This window comes from Phragmites australis, chromosome 7 (genome assembly GCF_958298935.1).
Source record: "Phragmites australis chromosome 7, lpPhrAust1.1, whole genome shotgun sequence".
In the NCBI taxonomy this organism is placed as follows: Eukaryota; Viridiplantae; Streptophyta; class Magnoliopsida; order Poales; family Poaceae; genus Phragmites; species Phragmites australis.
The window spans coordinates 31,678,872-31,695,328 of record NC_084927.1 but is presented as its reverse complement, the minus strand read 5'-3'; the positions used below and the strand labels follow the sequence as shown (position 1 = coordinate 31,695,328).

The 16,457-nt window shown below is 43.0% G+C and overlaps 2 protein-coding genes and 1 pseudogene across 6 annotated transcripts; 1 reads left to right on the top strand and 2 right to left on the bottom strand.

Annotated features, from left to right (window-relative positions):
* Nucleotides 1-134: 134 nt before the first annotated feature.
* On the bottom strand, nucleotides 135-2,492 carry LOC133924768 (HMG1/2-like protein). Its single transcript, XM_062370464.1, has 7 exons — nucleotides 2,332-2,492; nucleotides 2,130-2,210; nucleotides 1,969-2,026; nucleotides 1,826-1,870; nucleotides 1,562-1,630; nucleotides 518-628; nucleotides 135-427 (listed from the first exon to the last, which is right to left on the bottom strand). The coding sequence occupies exons 1-7, from the start codon at nucleotides 2,358-2,360 to the stop codon at nucleotides 410-412; spliced, it is 411 nt and encodes a 136-aa protein (XP_062226448.1). The 5' UTR covers nucleotides 2,361-2,492; the 3' UTR covers nucleotides 135-409.
* A 507-nt stretch (nucleotides 2,493-2,999) lies between these two features.
* On the bottom strand, nucleotides 3,000-8,989 carry LOC133924766 (uncharacterized; annotated as a pseudogene).
* A 258-nt stretch (nucleotides 8,990-9,247) lies between these two features.
* LOC133924764 (protein RKD5-like) lies at nucleotides 9,248-15,572 on the top strand. 5 transcript variants are annotated; one of them, XM_062370462.1, is made up of 8 exons: nucleotides 9,248-10,415; nucleotides 10,873-11,062; nucleotides 11,174-11,475; nucleotides 11,616-11,699; nucleotides 12,523-12,808; nucleotides 12,954-13,141; nucleotides 14,771-14,994; nucleotides 15,114-15,572. In XM_062370462.1, exons 4-8 carry the CDS (start codon nucleotides 11,666-11,668, stop codon nucleotides 15,333-15,335), a joined length of 954 nt encoding a protein of 317 aa, XP_062226446.1. In that variant the 5' UTR covers nucleotides 9,248-10,415; nucleotides 10,873-11,062; nucleotides 11,174-11,475; nucleotides 11,616-11,665; the 3' UTR covers nucleotides 15,336-15,572. The 5 variants fall into 5 exon arrangements, with proteins under 5 accessions (XP_062226446.1, XP_062226444.1, XP_062226443.1 ...); XM_062370460.1 differs by having other exon boundaries at nucleotides 9,249-10,415; nucleotides 11,197-11,475; nucleotides 11,563-11,699; XM_062370459.1 differs by having other exon boundaries at nucleotides 9,249-10,415; nucleotides 11,563-11,699.
* The last annotated feature ends 885 nt before the right edge of the window (nucleotides 15,573-16,457 follow it).

The window sequence follows — 16,457 nt, the reverse complement described above, 5'->3', positions numbered from 1 at the left end:
CATAGAAAAAAAGTGCATCGTCCCTGATTAAAAAAAAAAAGAGGAGTTGCATGAGCACAAACAAATACCACACATTCAATACACCAACGCAAGCATAGACGGTCACGTTAAAGGACAGCAGATGCCATTAACAGTTAGCCAACTGCAGGGTACTCACTGAATTAGTCGATAAAACAAGCAAAACAACTGTTTGCACATGCTGACGAGGCTTGCAAAAAAAAGAGGTCAACAGTATCCAGCTCTTTCCTTGCTAATAGTTAAACAGACACTCCAGCATGCCATAGTCCTAGGGTACCTTCATCTACAGATTTTCCTTACAGCATATAACATAAATAGGGCAGCAACATAGCAAGCAAAGTCGAAAAGAAGCAAGCACCATTTGCATAGTTGCTGTTCATTAACCTACTATTTACTCCTCATCTTCGTCCTGCAATGAACAAATTAAGCAGATGTTAGCAACAATATGCAAATTTCATCCGCACTGTGATAGACATAATGATGCATAAATTTTACATACATCATTGCCATCCTTATCATCATCATCATCCTCGACCTCAGACTTGGACTTGTCAGAACCTTCTCCCTCCTCCTTGCCGTCAGTTTTGGCCTTCTTGGAGCTAGTGCTCTCCTGATAGAATAACACAGCACATTATCACCAAAATTGAAACATAAACTGCAGACACCACTATCAATTTCACAGAGATTCAAAGGTAGTAGTAGTACATGTAATGCTATTCTATGGATGTCTGCAAATTACTCAACTAGCAAAAACACTGCCTTCCCATTCAAGCACCAATCTTCCTCCATGTCTTTTCCTTATCTTCTCAAATATTTTTTACAGTGTTCGAACAGGAGTCAGATTTTCAACTAGCCAACTTTCAATTTAATTTGAAAGAGAGCTTCCAGCTAGATTGGACTTTCAAGTAGCCACTCCAACATGATTCAGAGATGACTTTCAACTAGGTTTGAGGACTTTAGAAATGAATTTTGGAGAACTTCAAATTGGGAAATTTGAGCCTTCAACCAAAAAAAAAATCAAATCAAGTTTTGGAACTTCAAACTGCAAAATTGGGCTTTAACAAGACAATTGTAACTAACCAACCAAATTTGATGCTCACGGGTCTCAATCAGGCGGGCTCTGACCATTCCGTGGTGATGGCATCTCTAGCAGTGGCAGGGAGTAGCATGATGTATTCCATTCGTCATCTCAACCGTGGGAAGGGGCGAAGCTAGGGTTGAGCGGTCAGCGCTGGATTCCCACGCTATTGGAGCCAAATCAAAGGGCAGCGGCACTCAATCGAGCAGTCTTGGCCACAAACCTCCAACAACGGGGATTTAAGAGGTTGGGAGTGAGGGTACAAACAATAAGGGGAAAGTGACTCCGCGACTCGTAACAGATTATATTGGACAGGGTGGCAAGTAGCAGACAGCACGTGTGTGGGTCCTTGCGTCATCCAACTGCACAGATTCCGTCATGGGGGATCTGACGGTGCAGGAGGGTGGCCGCTAGGAAGCTAGATAATGGATGCCCTTTTATTAGCAAAAAAAACTAGTAATATACCTTATTCTTGTTTGCAGGCTTGCTTGCTTTGTCATCCTGCTTCTTGCTCCCGCCATACTGCGCCTTCTCCTAAACAAGGCAAACATTAATCAGATACGGAAAAGGTATTTGCCTTTCCTTTTACTGAACAGATAGTAGCAGTAACTAATACTAAACAGCCAGTATTGCGCATTAATGTATTTGATTGGAAGTGGATTCCATGCACCGACAGGCTAGTACTAACTGATATGAGAGACTATGTAGACACTGCAAGCATGAATATACCTCGTCGGACATTGCGCGCCACTTCTCCCCCGCGGCCTTGGTCACCTGAAAGCAAAACCACCAACCATCACAAGCACATGTGAGCCATCAAAATGAAACCCTAGAAACGAGCTAGAGGAATTGGGAGAGGAGAAGCTACTCACGGCCGCGACGCCCTTGGCCTCAGGGTGCTTCTCCATGTACTGCGGCCTGAACTCAGCCCTACCACCACCGCCCACAAAATATTAAACAAGAAACCCTAAAAATTCTGAAAGAGGATGCGCGTAGATCTGGGATGCGAGGAGGAGCGGAGGGTATGGCTTACAGAAACGCGAAGAAGGGGGTGAGCCCGCGCTTGGGCTTGCCGACGGCGCCGGCCTTCTTGCGCTTGCCCGTGGCCTTGAACCTGCAGCCACCCACCAACAAAACAACACGCCGGCAAGGGAGAGCAACAAGTCACCGCCCGCTCTAAGCAACGTATGAATCGCACACGAGACGAGAAAGGGTAGGAGGGGAGGAGAACTTACTCGGTGTCGGCGCCGGCCTTGGCCTTCATGGCGGCTGGTGGCGAGGGGCTTGCTGAGGGTTAGGGCGCCGGTGGGGAGGGGAAGGGCAGGGAAGGGTTTGGTTTGGTTGGGCAAATGCGGTGCGTGCGAGGGGGAGGACGAGAGGAGAGGAGAGGAGAGAAGAGGGAGGGGTGGTGGCCGCGTGGGTGGTTGCGAAGCTGCGTGGGGATAGTGGGCTCGGGGCCGGGAAAGTGGTGGCAAGGCCGCTCGCTGGCCCAGTTTCACGGCCCGCTCGCTCTGTAGGCCCAGTTACGTCGTGCCGTTCAGGATGTCTGCGACTGTCTCGTAGTCTCTTCTCTGGATGCAAGACTCGAACTATTCCGTTATCAAGAGTAACGGAAATGAGGTTTTTCCGTTGTTGGAAAAAAGATGCCTGTGACTGCGAAGCTAGAGTCTAGACGTCTAGAAGATGGAATGGAGGCTTGTTTTTTCAAAAGTTTGCACCAATGTCCATTTCCAAGAAAATAAGCTTGCACATCTGAAAAAATTAGAAGCTTGCATCGATATGGAGGCACTTTCACTGGTGGTGATAATACATGTACCAACATGCAAAAAGACATTGTGTAATACGAAAACAGGCCAGTGACATACTGTAATTTCGATGATTTTTTGGATACAAAGAACCAACGTAATTCAGAATTACAAAGGAAGAGGGTCATAGCGCATGGATAAATCAGTTACTCATCTTACATTCGGATTAACATTGTTATGCATCTGCACAAAAAAGGGCTATCAATATCCTGCTCTTGTTAGGTCTACAACTCTGCAACATATATGTGTCACGTTTTAGGAATTTATAAGATTTACCCAACTTTGCTGTAGTCTTTAAATATAAAGGAGAGAAAAAGGAAGTCATCAATCAGTCTTTGCGGTTATTCTGAAGTTCCTCTCAAGTCCTATTGCACCTTCTCTATCTGGAACTGTACGAGATTCTCCTTCTACAAGTTGCTCTCCAAGCACCTCTCGTAGAAGGTTACCTCACCGTCCAATTTCGTTGCTAGTGCAGCCATGCTTCGCGTTCCATACCGCGCCTGAAACCGAGCAGAAAGATGGCTATAGTCTCCTTTACAAAATAGAACTATGAACAACAAACAAATAGCTACTGAAATACTGAAATACTGAATCTTATAGTTTTTACCTGTTCTTTTGCCGTGTCACTGAACATAGAGCTTAGCTTATATTCCCACTCAGGGTCGACACCAGTATCAGGCACCATATATCTATTGGCCTTGACAGTATCCATCATCAACTATTCAACCATCTGTGCCAAAGGGCCTTCTGCGTTATCATGTGTTGCAAGATATCCTTTAAAACTCTGTTCTAAGCGCAGTGTCTGCAGGTAAGAAATGAATTCCACAAGTAAAACTTGTCCAAGCATTGTTTCATTTTAGATTACTGAAAGAAATTTATGCTGAAATTGCTTAAAACAACAAAGAGAAAAGGGTATCTGTACATGAATTGTAGGGAGCACAACCAAGGGTGTGGTTTTGAATGAACTTGTGAATTATTTGTATTAGCCCATCTCTTCTTTTAGCAGCACATATGAAATGCACAAAACCAGGTTATCACATGATGAAACTAGCATGTGGACTATAGTGTTACATATTATTTATGCACTCCAAAACTACTAAATCAACTCAATAAATAAACCTATGCAACTAAATTGACCAAATTATTCACTCAATTAGCTTCAGAGGAAGCAAAGATAACATATATAGATCAGTCATTCGGCTGCAATAGATATTTCAGGTAGCACAGAGTATGACAAACTTGGCATAAGAAAATGTCAACAGCAAAGAAATTATAATTGTACAAGTTCCATTATAGAATAGTAGTTTCTGATATATTATTCAAATGAAAATAAAGCAGATAAATCATGGGGTTGTAACATCAGAGAATAGCATAGAAAAAACCTAACAATCAGCATTCATAGATTAAAAAAAAAACTAACAATCAGCATAGTAAATTGGGAACGAAACAATAGAATGACAAAATAGCCCCAGCTAGTATGCCATGGCAAATTGCAACATAAGTGGCATTTTGCATTTCACTGCAAACTGCAAAATTAATGGGCATTTTGCATAATAGACCGATGGGGGATCAAGTAGGACAGTGGCTGTTGCGATTACTACCATACCCAGACAAGTTTTGCGGCATTAACTTGTGTGGAGTATCTGAATCTCAAACGTCTACAACTTTAAAAAATAATCACATTCTTAGTCCTACGTCCTAGGAGAATCATTGAATTTCTTACCTTTGGCCACGGGGAGTCAATTGCAGCATTTGAAAGCACATGAAGCCCGGGAGCAACTGTTTGAATCACAGGATCACTTCCAGGTCTATTAGAGATGTAAACCATGGCTCCTGAGTTCACATCAGCCAATATAAGGTTAAAACCATTGTACTGATCTGCTTCCTTTGAAATCTCTGCTGCATAAACGGATGCAGAGCTTGCATCCATTGAGCCAAACCGCGGAGTGAAACTTGAATCATTCCTTCACTCCCCGGTTAGGATGAGATTATATATTTACATGTGTCGGGTCAAACTAAGATAGTAAATGCAAACAAATTTAATCGATGGTAACTCTACCATATCATCCTATGACAAGTAGCACTACGAGATGCTAGGTTGTTCTCAATCATTGGATCGACTCAACATCGCTGATTTTGATCTCTCTCCGTGACAAAACACTTACAATTAGCAATTAGCAATCACATAGTGTTTCTTCAATTAGAAACTCTATCATCCTGTGACGAGCAGCACTACGAGATGCTAGGCTATTCTCAATCATTGGATCGAATCAACATCGGTGATTTTGATATCTCTCCGCGACAAAACTCTTACAATTAGCAATTAGCAATCGCATAATGTTTCTTCAATTAGAAACTCTATCTTCAATGTCGTTACAGTTAGAAACTCTATCTTCAATGCCCTTCAATTAGAAACTCTTATCTTTGATGCTCTTACAATTAGCAGTCACAAAATATTATGCACAAATACATCATTACAAGAAAGAATGAGGAAGGTTAACTGTCGGTGGAAGAGCCCTTGGAAGATTTATTGAGGGGTTAGCCCTTAAAAGATTTATTGGGGGGTTAACCCTTGAAAGACTTTTTGTGGGTGCTAAGTGCACTTTCAGGGCGACTCTTTGCTTACTAGCTTCACATCATTCCTGAAGAAGGCACAGATACATGAAGGTTGAAGATGAATAGTATTCAGTTAACTTTTAGAAACACCACCGAGTTGTCTTATGAGGCAAAATTATACGGCTAACATATCAAGGCATTCCAAAACAAGAAAAACGTACTCACTATCAGTTCGCAATTCATTTGCATAATAGTAGGACAATTGCAAACTTTAATAAATGGCAGGGCTCTCCTTGCAGGACTGGGATCCCCTGCATTAACAATGGATTAGTGCAGAGGATCATTGTTTGCATAGTAAAACGAGTCTAGTGTTACAGTAAACTGCATTAATTAATAACCAATTACTGTTGCTACAACGTTTTGATGAACTGCACGTAATGTTTTTATCGTAGCATTATTTTATCGATTGATCTGGAATGGACGAGATATGTCGCTACTGCATATCACTATAGATCCTCTGCAATGATTCCTTCACTGCAGAGGATCCCACTCCCTCCTTACAGGGGAAGCATGAAACATATGCATCCCTAAAGTGAGACATAAGTTTTCTTATGGTACATATACATGTCTAAAGAGAGTTTGTCTCGCAAAAGTCTTAATTCAGAACAGATGAGCCTCATATTATCAGGTCAGTTAACAGTTCTACAATTGAGATATCAGATCAATTATAATGCTGGTCTAATAGCTCTTTAGACACCGACTAATGGTAGAGAAATTAGACTAATCACAGAAGAAGAAAACAATCCTCCAAAGAAAAGCAAGATACTTCCAACTTTTAGGTTTTGTTTTTCACCTGACCAGCCACAGAAATGTCCGAAGATGCACAAAAGAAGTGATAAGGGAGACATATAAAGTTGCATATAACCATGCTATGAGTTTGGTTTTCAACAAACCTTTAAGTCAGGGTGTGCACTTTGGGACTACGGCCAGTATTTGAAAATTGCTGGTGACTATGGTCCAAGATAAATTCAACTGCATTATGTTATGTCTTGGTTATCAGTAATGCAACAATATATTGTTTCTGCAATTTAGGGATTCAATAAACAAACAGACTATTGCTAATTATCCTCCTTTATCTCACATATCTTTGCCCCGCTCTCAATTTTTTTGTTTTAGAAATTTAATTTAGCTCGATGCATAAATCACATGGTTATATGACTGTTGCAAGCCTGGAACACACCTCCGCACCATGTAACAGCAATGTAAGCAACAATCATGATAACAAAAAAGAATAAAATTTAAATACCTAGCCAACAAAGTGCAATTGCCGGTGTCCATCTACAGGTGTGAAAGTAAGTTTCTTGGTTAACCCATGAAATTAGCATAAATATCAAAATATTTTACAATAATTCAATGGATGTGAAATTTATTGAATATGTAGTGAAATCTTCAAATCGACACATATTTTAGTAGTCATATGATGTACTAAAGTCATCATCCAAGTATCTAATCATAAACATGCTACGTAGTACTAACTTGTAAATTTACAAAAAAACATTTTTCAAAGAATTAATATGCAAATATCTCAAAAAGTAATAGATGGTTCTACTCTTACATGCTCTTCTTAAATCCTGCATATGCCGAGGCAATTGAAACGACATATATTATCATGGATAAACATCTAATTTGCCTCTAGAGAATAATCAGCCCACCTAGAATCATGATAAATTGGTAGTCATAAGTTAATCAGGGCAATTGGTAAGCAAAAAGAAGAATCTAATGATGCACATGTTATGCAATATCTCACTGGAATTATCTTCTATATATATGAAACAACATCTATCTGTTATCTCTAGACAATATATGCATCTCATCAAGAGTGATCACTGATCACTTCCAATGGGCATCCATGCATTACGGAATGTATAAGATAAGTATGCCAAAAAATCTAAATCATGCATAAACAGGAGAAAAATCTTACCTCATGAACTGATTGTGTTACTGTTGACGCTGTCCAGATTAGGTCCACCTAGCCATCACTGGTAGAACCAGCATACTGGATGCACGATTAATTAGACCATTTATTCATCTTAGTTTGATTATGTCTGACACTTTGAACACGGATATTTCAATTTATAAATAACTAAAATTGTAAACTTATACAACACTATAAGTGAAACTAAGACGTGGGAAAATCACACTCAAGTCTCACAGAAATCATGCCATTCCAAGTACATCCTGCATTTTGAAATCAAGTACTCCAGTGTAATCAGGATCAGCACTACAATGTACCTGGGAACTTGCAAAAGCTACGGATTCATGATAGCATGTAATATTACTAAGTAAAATATGTTATGCTATTCACCTCCAATTCAATGCAAATGTACTTAATTTTGGAGTCTGATGGCAAGAACAACATAACCAGAGATGTCAAGAGCTTTGCCAAAATACATATATGTACAATGAACACTTCTTGCTGCAAAATATATGCGAGGACATCTTTCCATACACTTATATTTTTCTGAACAAAGAGCTTGATTCATAACTATTGTGTTAACTTTAACTTGTAATCTTAATACCAAACGATAACTTCTAGAGTCTAAACATAGAAGAAAAAAAAAATCTCCAAGTGCCTAGAGCTCTATCCCAACTTTATAATATGAAAATTGCATGCCCATTTTAAAAATCAATGTAATACAAAATGTTTATTGTACAGTGGTCCACTAATACACATGACTGAACCATTTTTGAACCACTACCACACATGGTCTCGTACTATCTAAACTACTCAATAAGAAATTACTTGCTCTGATGAGCTAAAACATGCAGGCACATACCAACAAGGTGCTCCCAATCTGTTGGCTCAGCGGCCCAATTTTTTGGCATGTTGTCCAATCAGCGTTACATACCTTGATTCATCTACTTGCTCACAAGCTATGTTCCCTTTCGGAAGGTATGCTCTTCATCTCTCTAGATGAACATGGCACAATATGAAAACTTGATCTGAGAAGAGCAAAGATGCAAATTTAGTGATCTCGTGAAAGCCAAAGCAACAAATTTGTGAAAACTAAAATGCATAGCTCAAATCCTTGATAGCTAGTGGTAGCGGCGACGAGTTCGTCTCCTTAGGCCGCCGTCAGGACGATGAACGCGGTGTCCTTGCCGCCGTCGCCGTGGGAACCGACCATGGGAGACACCAAATCTGGCGAGGCCTAGCAAAATCGAATCTAGCGGCAAGGAAGGGTCTTGCGAAGATGTAAGGGATTTCCATGGATTGATGTATATCACCGCCGACCACTTTTTGGGAGGCCTCATTCGTGGTGCACGGCAACATGAGGAGGCTGGGGTTGATGCGCCAAACAACAAAGGCAGCAACGTCCCTGGCGGCCACGCGAAGGCCCGCAACGGTGAGGAATACGTGGAGGCGCGCGGGTAGACCGCACCTGCGCAGGGCCAGTGGCGAGTTGCACATTGGAGGAGGAGGGTGGATCGCAGCAGGTGGATGGGATGGCAGCAGAGCTGAGGATGGGAGGAGGGACAAAAGATCAAAGGGGGTGCAGCTGGTGGACGAAGGATGCAATTTTGTTGGGATGCGTGCGAGCGGCATATGCGTGATCGAACGGACGATGCGCGCAGGCGGGCGGACGGAGGATGCATGCGGGCGGACGAGCGGACACGAGGGCAAAAAACCTAACGATTATAAATTAAGATTTTTTTAAGTAGGAGAGAAGATTATATGCATCAAGATATATGCAACTAAATACCCTACGAATATTTCTCGGAAGGTCCCTGCAATCAATACTCCTCGTACAGCGAAACCTAACCGCTCACTACCAAATGAACGTGCCATATCGTGTCCGCCCGTGACTGCCTACCCCGACGTCCGCCATCTCCATGGCCACACGAGATGAAGAGCATGCAGTGCAGGGGCGAAGCCTCCGTCGGTGCTAGCGGCTTTGTCGGTCTCGAGCACCACTCCGGCCGTCCCCTCGGAGTCCCCTAGCACCGGTGGAGTTGAGGAAGGTTGGGTGGCGCAGCACCGGTTGTGGCTCGGTCGGGAAGGGAGGCCTTTCCTTCTGGCCGGAGGAAGGACTGAAGGAGTAGTGTACGCCGCGGCCTGTGGGCTGGTGATTCCTCAGAGGCTGACGATATGATCCTGGACAGCGCAGCAACGGCCTGCCGCTCTGCGTCAAGACGGCGAGCTGGGTGCCCAAGGTCGGTCTGGAGCCGGCCGGGCGCGCGCGCGCGCGCAAGGTGTTCGACAGAATGACCCAGGGCGGGTGTTGTGCCCCAAAGCGCGCAGCTTCAGGGCACTGGTCGTGGGGTGAACACAAGGGTTGTATACATAGATGTACTCTGCGATTTCTGCGTCAATCGTGGATAGACTGGACAAATGGGCAAATGGCAACCGAGTCACACAGCAAAGTTATAGTTACAAGTTAGAAAGGACAGCGCCATCAGCATTGGCCTTTGGGAACCTGAGACAACGGTAAAAGAATGACAACATGGAGGGAAAGATGACCCATGTTTCATTAAGTTGGGTGTTATGTTCGAACCCTGGGGTGCTGGGTGAACCTGAGACAATGATGTCAGGACGGTGAGAGTTGAGGCTGGTTGTCACACGATTTAGGGCACTGAATAAGTTGAAGAAAGCCTCCAATTTCGTTGTGCTTGGTCAGATTCCTCCTCTATGCAAGAGCCATGGAACACAAGCAATTTGTAAATGATACAAGACACAAAAGCCTGGAAGTGCATAAGCAAATATGCAAATGTGCTTCTCTCTCTCTCAGGCTAAATTTGCCTTTCTTAATGTTAACTAATTTCTATGTTTTCAGGGTCTCCAGTGAAATGAATTGCCAATTGCCACATACATGATACAAAATAGGCATGGATTGTTGGCTCATCACAACACACATAAACAGCTCTGAAAATTATCAAGGAAAACAAAGCTACCTTTGGTAAGTTCCCCTCGTACAAACATCTTTCTGAATCTATATCAGCCTCCACATTGTTGTCTGCTGTACTTACCTCAACTGACTTTACGCTAGTTCACATGATGATCACTTTTACTATAAGTATCACGATTTTGTTCATTGTGCCTATCCTTCATAAAAATGTCCTATTTTGCACTTAAGATTTTGGTTGTATGTTGGATTATTCATTGTTGGTGGTGGTTGTCGCATATGGATCAATATATGTTGTCAGAAATCTTTGACATTAATTGCAAATTATAGCTAAAACAGGGCATCTACAACAATGCTTTCCATTGTTCAGTGCTTTTGTTAACATGCTTAAATAGTTTACTCTCCCATGCAACATTCGTCAGAAATATGAAGTTCTTTGGAAGCTAGTGAAATAGTCCAATGTTAACACAATTCTTAATCTTGCATACATGGACGTGATGTATTCTCCAAGATTATCAAAGGCTATCACGGCACAGTGTAAAATGCATGACGCGCCCATCCTTACTTGTCTGTCAGAATTCAGACTCCCTAGTCCTTGAAATTCGGCTTCAGGTGTACTGATCGGTTCAGCAGAAACCTCACTTGCTGTTCAAGTGTGAAGTTTTCAGTTCTGTTCTTTCTCCAGTTTTGAGTAACTCAAGGTATGTGTGGATGCTTGAATTCGCACAGATTTGAAGTGATGGTACTTGTGGGGTGCCGTGCCAAGAATAAGAACAACTCAATAATTTTGCGCTTGCTATGTTCCGCTACAGATGCTGTAGTATTGCTTGTGCAGATCACTTGCTGCACTGTCGAAGCTTGTAGACGTGCAAAGCCGAGCACTTGCTATGGGTGTGGCGGCGTCACTGCCGCAAGACTGCCGAGCTGGCTGGCTGCAAGTTTTGCTGCTGCTCATCGCTCGCAACCAAAGGCATGCAGAAGCTGTGAAGCAAGAGGACAAGCCAAAACCAACCAACTCCAGCCAGTCCAGGCTCCTCCTTTTTCACGCTGTTGTCCGCCTCTCTCTCGCTGCTCACGCTATTTGGCCACCCAGCTTGTGGATGCCACGCTGCTGGTGAGTGCCATTTGGGAGCTCTCCCTGGGTTCTCTCCTGCCTGTCTGACCCATCCACTGATATGAGCACATCGTTGTGCTTGTACAGGTGATAAGCCCCCAGATTTTCGCTTGAGACTGAGCGGGCATTCGTCCAAGTAGGCACATGAAAACAGGAGGCCGTTGAGGGGGGCTTGACTGGGAGTGAAGGCATGCAAGTGGAGTCGACCAGAACTCCAGAACAAAGTAAGTGTACTACTAGTACTCCAGTCGATATAGGAAAAGAACACGACTCTTTAGTGCCTCTTCTCCCTGAATTACGAGGTGGCTCTCTCTTTATCTGTACATAAAATGACTCCAGTTTTGTGACTTCTGGTTCTGGGTTTGTTCTGCCGTGCCATCCCAGCAAGTGAGAACACGGCGACAAAACCCGGAAAAGCTCCAGAGCGCAGCGTGAGTGTTGCACATTTCTGGTTCTGGTTTTGTTCTGTCCTGCTGACGTTTGCTCGGCAGTGTGACCTCAAAGCCACAAAAGGAACAAAATGGACTACTAGTAGTACAGGATACAGATACATACCCTTTGAATTTTCTCTCTCTCTCTCGGGAAGAGCCCAAATTTTTCATGCCATTATTGCTGCACATTTTTGAAGAGATATCGGACACTTGCAGAATTTGCAGCATAGATTGCAAGCTTCCAAATGCCAACTAGTGCAGTACCATTACTACTCCACGCCAAGCCCACCTTCCTCTTTGTCCCTCCCTGCCTTCTCCATTTGCTGCCAGCCAATGCTCGCCGCAGTGCCGGAGTCCTCCACTTCCTTCCATTTTCACAGCAGTAGCAATTGGCGATTCCTCAATTCGCCAGCCAATATCCGTGCGCCCCCCCCCCCCCCCCCAGGGAAATCCTCCTTCCATGGACGCCGCTGTCTCCACCCTCACCGCGCTCGCCGTCTTCGCCAGCACGGTTGAACACGGTCGCGCCCCGCCTCCTCGACGCTTTCTTGATCGATTTCCTCCCGGCGCACGACGCGTGACTGACTCGTGGTTTTTCTCTTCTTTGTCCATGCAGGCGCCGTGAGGAGCGTGCACGGATACAAGGTGGTCGGGAGGAAAACCGGGGTGGGGTGGGTCCGGTGGGAGAGGTGGGTGGAGCGAGGGTTCGTCCTCTCTGCCGCCGCGTGCCGCGAGGTCGGCGTGCCTGCTGCCGCGCCGCGGATACTGCTTGCGGAGTGTCGTGGCCGGCCGGTGTTCCGCGAGGGGCAGACGGTGGGCGCCTGGCGCTGCATTGTGGCGTTCGATTCCGTCGCCGCCGTCGCGCCGTCTTCCCCGCCGCCGCCCGTGCTCTCCCCATTCGGGTATGAATGATCAGATCACATAAGCACGAAATATATACTGAGTTGCCGGCGCACGATGCTTTGATGGCCAAAAAGTTTTGGTTTTTCGGTGTCCAAACTGTTTCTGTTTTGATTGATCGTGAAAGCTTCGAATTTGTCCTTTCAGGAATCCGCAACTGAAGTGTCTGCCTAACTTGTATAACGACCTGGAGAAGGTGTTTCGGTTTCAAACTGTGGAAAAGGTCCCAAAGCTTCAAACGAGGAGAAAAATCATCCATTACGGTGAGCAGGAGAAAACTTCTGATGATGCTGATCATGCATCGGAGTCTGATTCTGATGAGGATTCTCAATCTGGTAAAGGCGATTGCATCTATTCCTTAATTTGGAAATCTACTAGTAACTGCAGTTTGTGGCAGTGCTTTCATTTTTTTCTGTGCCACTAATCAGCTGACACATGCCTTTCCCCTTACTTGGAGCCACATTTCTTTCTACTTTGAATTTCCCCAGTATTGGAATAAGATGACTTGAACATTGGTCGAACAGTTCGGGCTGCACCAAACATAAGTATTTGTAAAGGGATATTCTAACGACCAGGCGCCTTTTCTTTTGTTGCTTAGTTTTGAACGGAATTTTTTTAACAGAAATATTTTTGTCACTTAGTTGTCGTGTCCTTCTCGGTTTTGTTGCCAAATAGCAGGATGACTTGGACATTGGTCGAACAGTTCAGGCTGCGCCAAACAGCCGGATTTATCAAGGGATTTTTTTTTACAACCTGATGCGTTTTCTTTTTTCGCTTAGTTTTGAACAGACTTTTTTTTAATGGAAATATTTTTGTCGCTTAGTTGTCGTGTCCCTCTCGGTTCTCTAATGGACAGGTTCTTGTACTGTATAACTGATCTCCTTCCTCAATAAATGGCAGCGTTCCTGCCCTCGGATTTTTTTGGGGGGGAGGGGGGGGTGGATTTGGCAAGTTAGCAGGGCCTTCGTAGGGATTTAACATGTGAAGTGGGTGTTGGGCCAGGGGCTTAGGTGTGGGTAGGGAAATCGGAAGAAATTTTATCTAGTAACAAGGAGTTAGACTGGTAGAGGAAAGTTGGTAATAGAATATTGTTTTGAGTAAAGCATCATTATCCTCCTAGCACTAAAATACGACTTGTAAAGCCTGGTTGAAATATCATGACAAAGAATTTATAATTGGTTCCTATTATGCTGATAGACCATCAACACTACAGTTAATTAAGGAAAGATTAAATCAGCAAAGAGGTCAGTGTGATGTGCAGTAAATCCATTGCATACAATGTAGATCTTTTCATATGGTCTCTGTTTTTTCAACTCATTATATTCCTTTTGTTAATATACATGTCGATGTGACCATCCCTACTCTATTAATGAACGAAGTTAGTCCAAATAGATAGTTAAATGGTTCAGTATGGACACAACCACATCTTGTTTGGAGCTTTTTCTTCATTTAGAGAAACAAAGAGTTCAAAGAGGTCTCAGTATCTATGTATGTATTAGAATACCATACCACTGTATCTTATTTTCAATTTACTTTTGAGATATCCTTGTTGTAACAGAACAGAAGGTTAACATGAGGCTAAGCTTTGCATTCAGTAGAGTGATTTTTTTTTTCTGTTGGTGAGATTAGTTAGTTGCGGGACTTGCTTTTGTTGGTCTCATGTACTATTAGTGGACTCATGACATCTGAATAAGAGTAATTGGAAAAGGAACTAGGGAATGGTTTATTGCTTCTGTTCATGTCACTACTCTCTGTGTATGTTTTTCTTTCTCTTACAGTTACCTGTTTGTTTTCCATAACTTCTACTTCCTCCGCTAGCAACTAAAATTATAAGAACAAATTCATAATCTCAAGAGGTGTACTAACTTTTGAAGTTTAAAGTGCCATTGTGTTTCGGCTCTTTCATATGGCATGTCTTTTTTCTGCTACCTGAATGCTTAATTTTCTCTAAATGATGAATGCAGAGCTTCCACCACTAGTCCAGAAGCATCCGAGAGCCAGCCGGAAGTATATAGCCAGCATTACATTAGTTGACATAGCTCAGTACTTCCATCTTCCAATAAGAGAAGCTTCAAAGACTCTGAAGATCGGGGTCAGCATACTAAAGAAGAAATGCCGACAATATGGGATACCTCGCTGGCCTCACCGGAAAATCAAGTCGCTTGACTCCCTCATTCACGATCTTGAGGTAAATCTGATAGAACTCTATTTCTCCGCGCTTGTGAATTTGCCGGGGAATGACTCTAGCAGTTTGATGGAGTTCTAACTTGTTGACGCCAACACAACGCATATGCTGTGACTTCACAGTATGTGCTTGAAGACAAGACAAGAGATGATGTGGAGAAGCAGAAGGAAAAGGAGAAGCAGGTTGCTGCAATAAAGGCCCTTACAAAGCGGAAGAGGATGCTGGAGACTGAGAAGGAGACGATACAGCAGAAGCCGGCCTTGGACCTGATGGCTGAAACCAAGCAGTTCAGGGAAGATGTTTTTAAGAGGAGATACAGAGCGAAAAATGCATCCAGCGATTAGCTTCTCTCATTTCCTTTTTAGACTATACATTGAGCTTCCAAGTCCAGTGTAGCAAGTAGAAAACTGCTTGGACAGATCGGATAGTGGCGTGTCAAAACTGGTCAGTGCTATCCGGTGTAACTCAAATCTGGTGTAAACAGATGATAGCTGATCCATGTTCTCCACCATTTTTTCAGACTATGCTAGCTCCTCGTTATATAACTTTTTTGTGTTCTGATGATGATACTGTTGATGGCATTTCTGCTGTGGCAAACTGCACTAACTGAAGATGATTACTGTTGAGTGTGGACATGACAAGGAAGCCCTATTTTTCATTGCTTTGAACATAACTTTGGTTGGATGCCGGTGTAAGCAGAAGCTATAAATTGAGGTGATCCTTTTAGTAATTTTACACAAGAAAAACATATGTGGTGTATGTACCTTTCAGGCATTCTTAATCAGATTTGTGAAATAATCTTACAAATTAAGTGCATTCATGCAAAATATCGCCCATATCTGAAGGCCTGAAGCCACGAAAATTGGGCAGGCATCGCTTCATTGATACCATGCTGCAGACAAATTGTTTGCAAATTCACGTGGCGACACAACGCCGTTACACGACATGTGTCAGAAACATGCAGCTCGAAAGTTAATTTACACTTTTGGACGGACAAACATATACTTGTTCACAAGGATTAAAAAAATAGATTAAATGATCTTATTGTCTTTTATTTATTCTGTATTAGAAAAGATAACTCATTCATTTGTGAGGGTGGTAATATTTATTAAACAAGGGTAAGAAAGAAACAAAAGAGAAAAAAAAATATAAAAGTTCGAGAATGACTTATATTTAGAAATAACTGAAGAGGCTAAAACGACCTATATTTACGATCAAAGAGAGTATCTAACTTTACTTAAAGCTCAGATGTATCATTCGGGAATCAGGACCATCATCTCAGTTCTAATGCGAGTGGGCTATGAAAAAGAGAGAAAGTTAAGCAAAAGCCTGAACCTATTGCAAAGCTTCTGTCACTGTTCCCTAAACACTTAAGCTAGGTGCGATCAGAACTAAGCATGCAGAACTAACTACAAGAGAAAATTGCAGTAGTATGTGGCTGGTATTCCAGAACTTTACATGTAGCA

Excerpts from the sequence above, each read along its gene's own strand:
- LOC133924764 (XM_062370458.1), top strand. The coding sequence starts at position 12,367 with ATGGACGCCGCTGTCTCCACCCTCACCGCGCTCGCCGTCTTCGCCAGC. Across the intron at positions 12,428-12,522 it reads CGCCAGCACGGTTGAACACG|GCGCCGTGAGGAGCGTGCAC; the intron begins GTCGCGCCCCGC and ends TTGTCCATGCAG. Across the intron at positions 13,142-14,770 it reads TGATGAGGATTCTCAATCTG|AGCTTCCACCACTAGTCCAG; the intron begins GTAAAGGCGATT and ends TGATGAATGCAG.
- LOC133924768 (XM_062370464.1), bottom strand. The coding sequence starts at position 2,360 with ATGAAGGCCAAGGCCGGCGCCGACACCGA. Across the intron at positions 2,027-2,129 it reads ACCCCCTTCTTCGCGTTTCT|GGCTGAGTTCAGGCCGCAGT; the intron begins GTAAGCCATACC and ends CGGTGGTGGTAG. Across the intron at positions 1,631-1,825 it reads GGCGCGCAATGTCCGACGAG|GAGAAGGCGCAGTATGGCGG; the intron begins GTATATTCATGC and ends TGCCTTGTTTAG.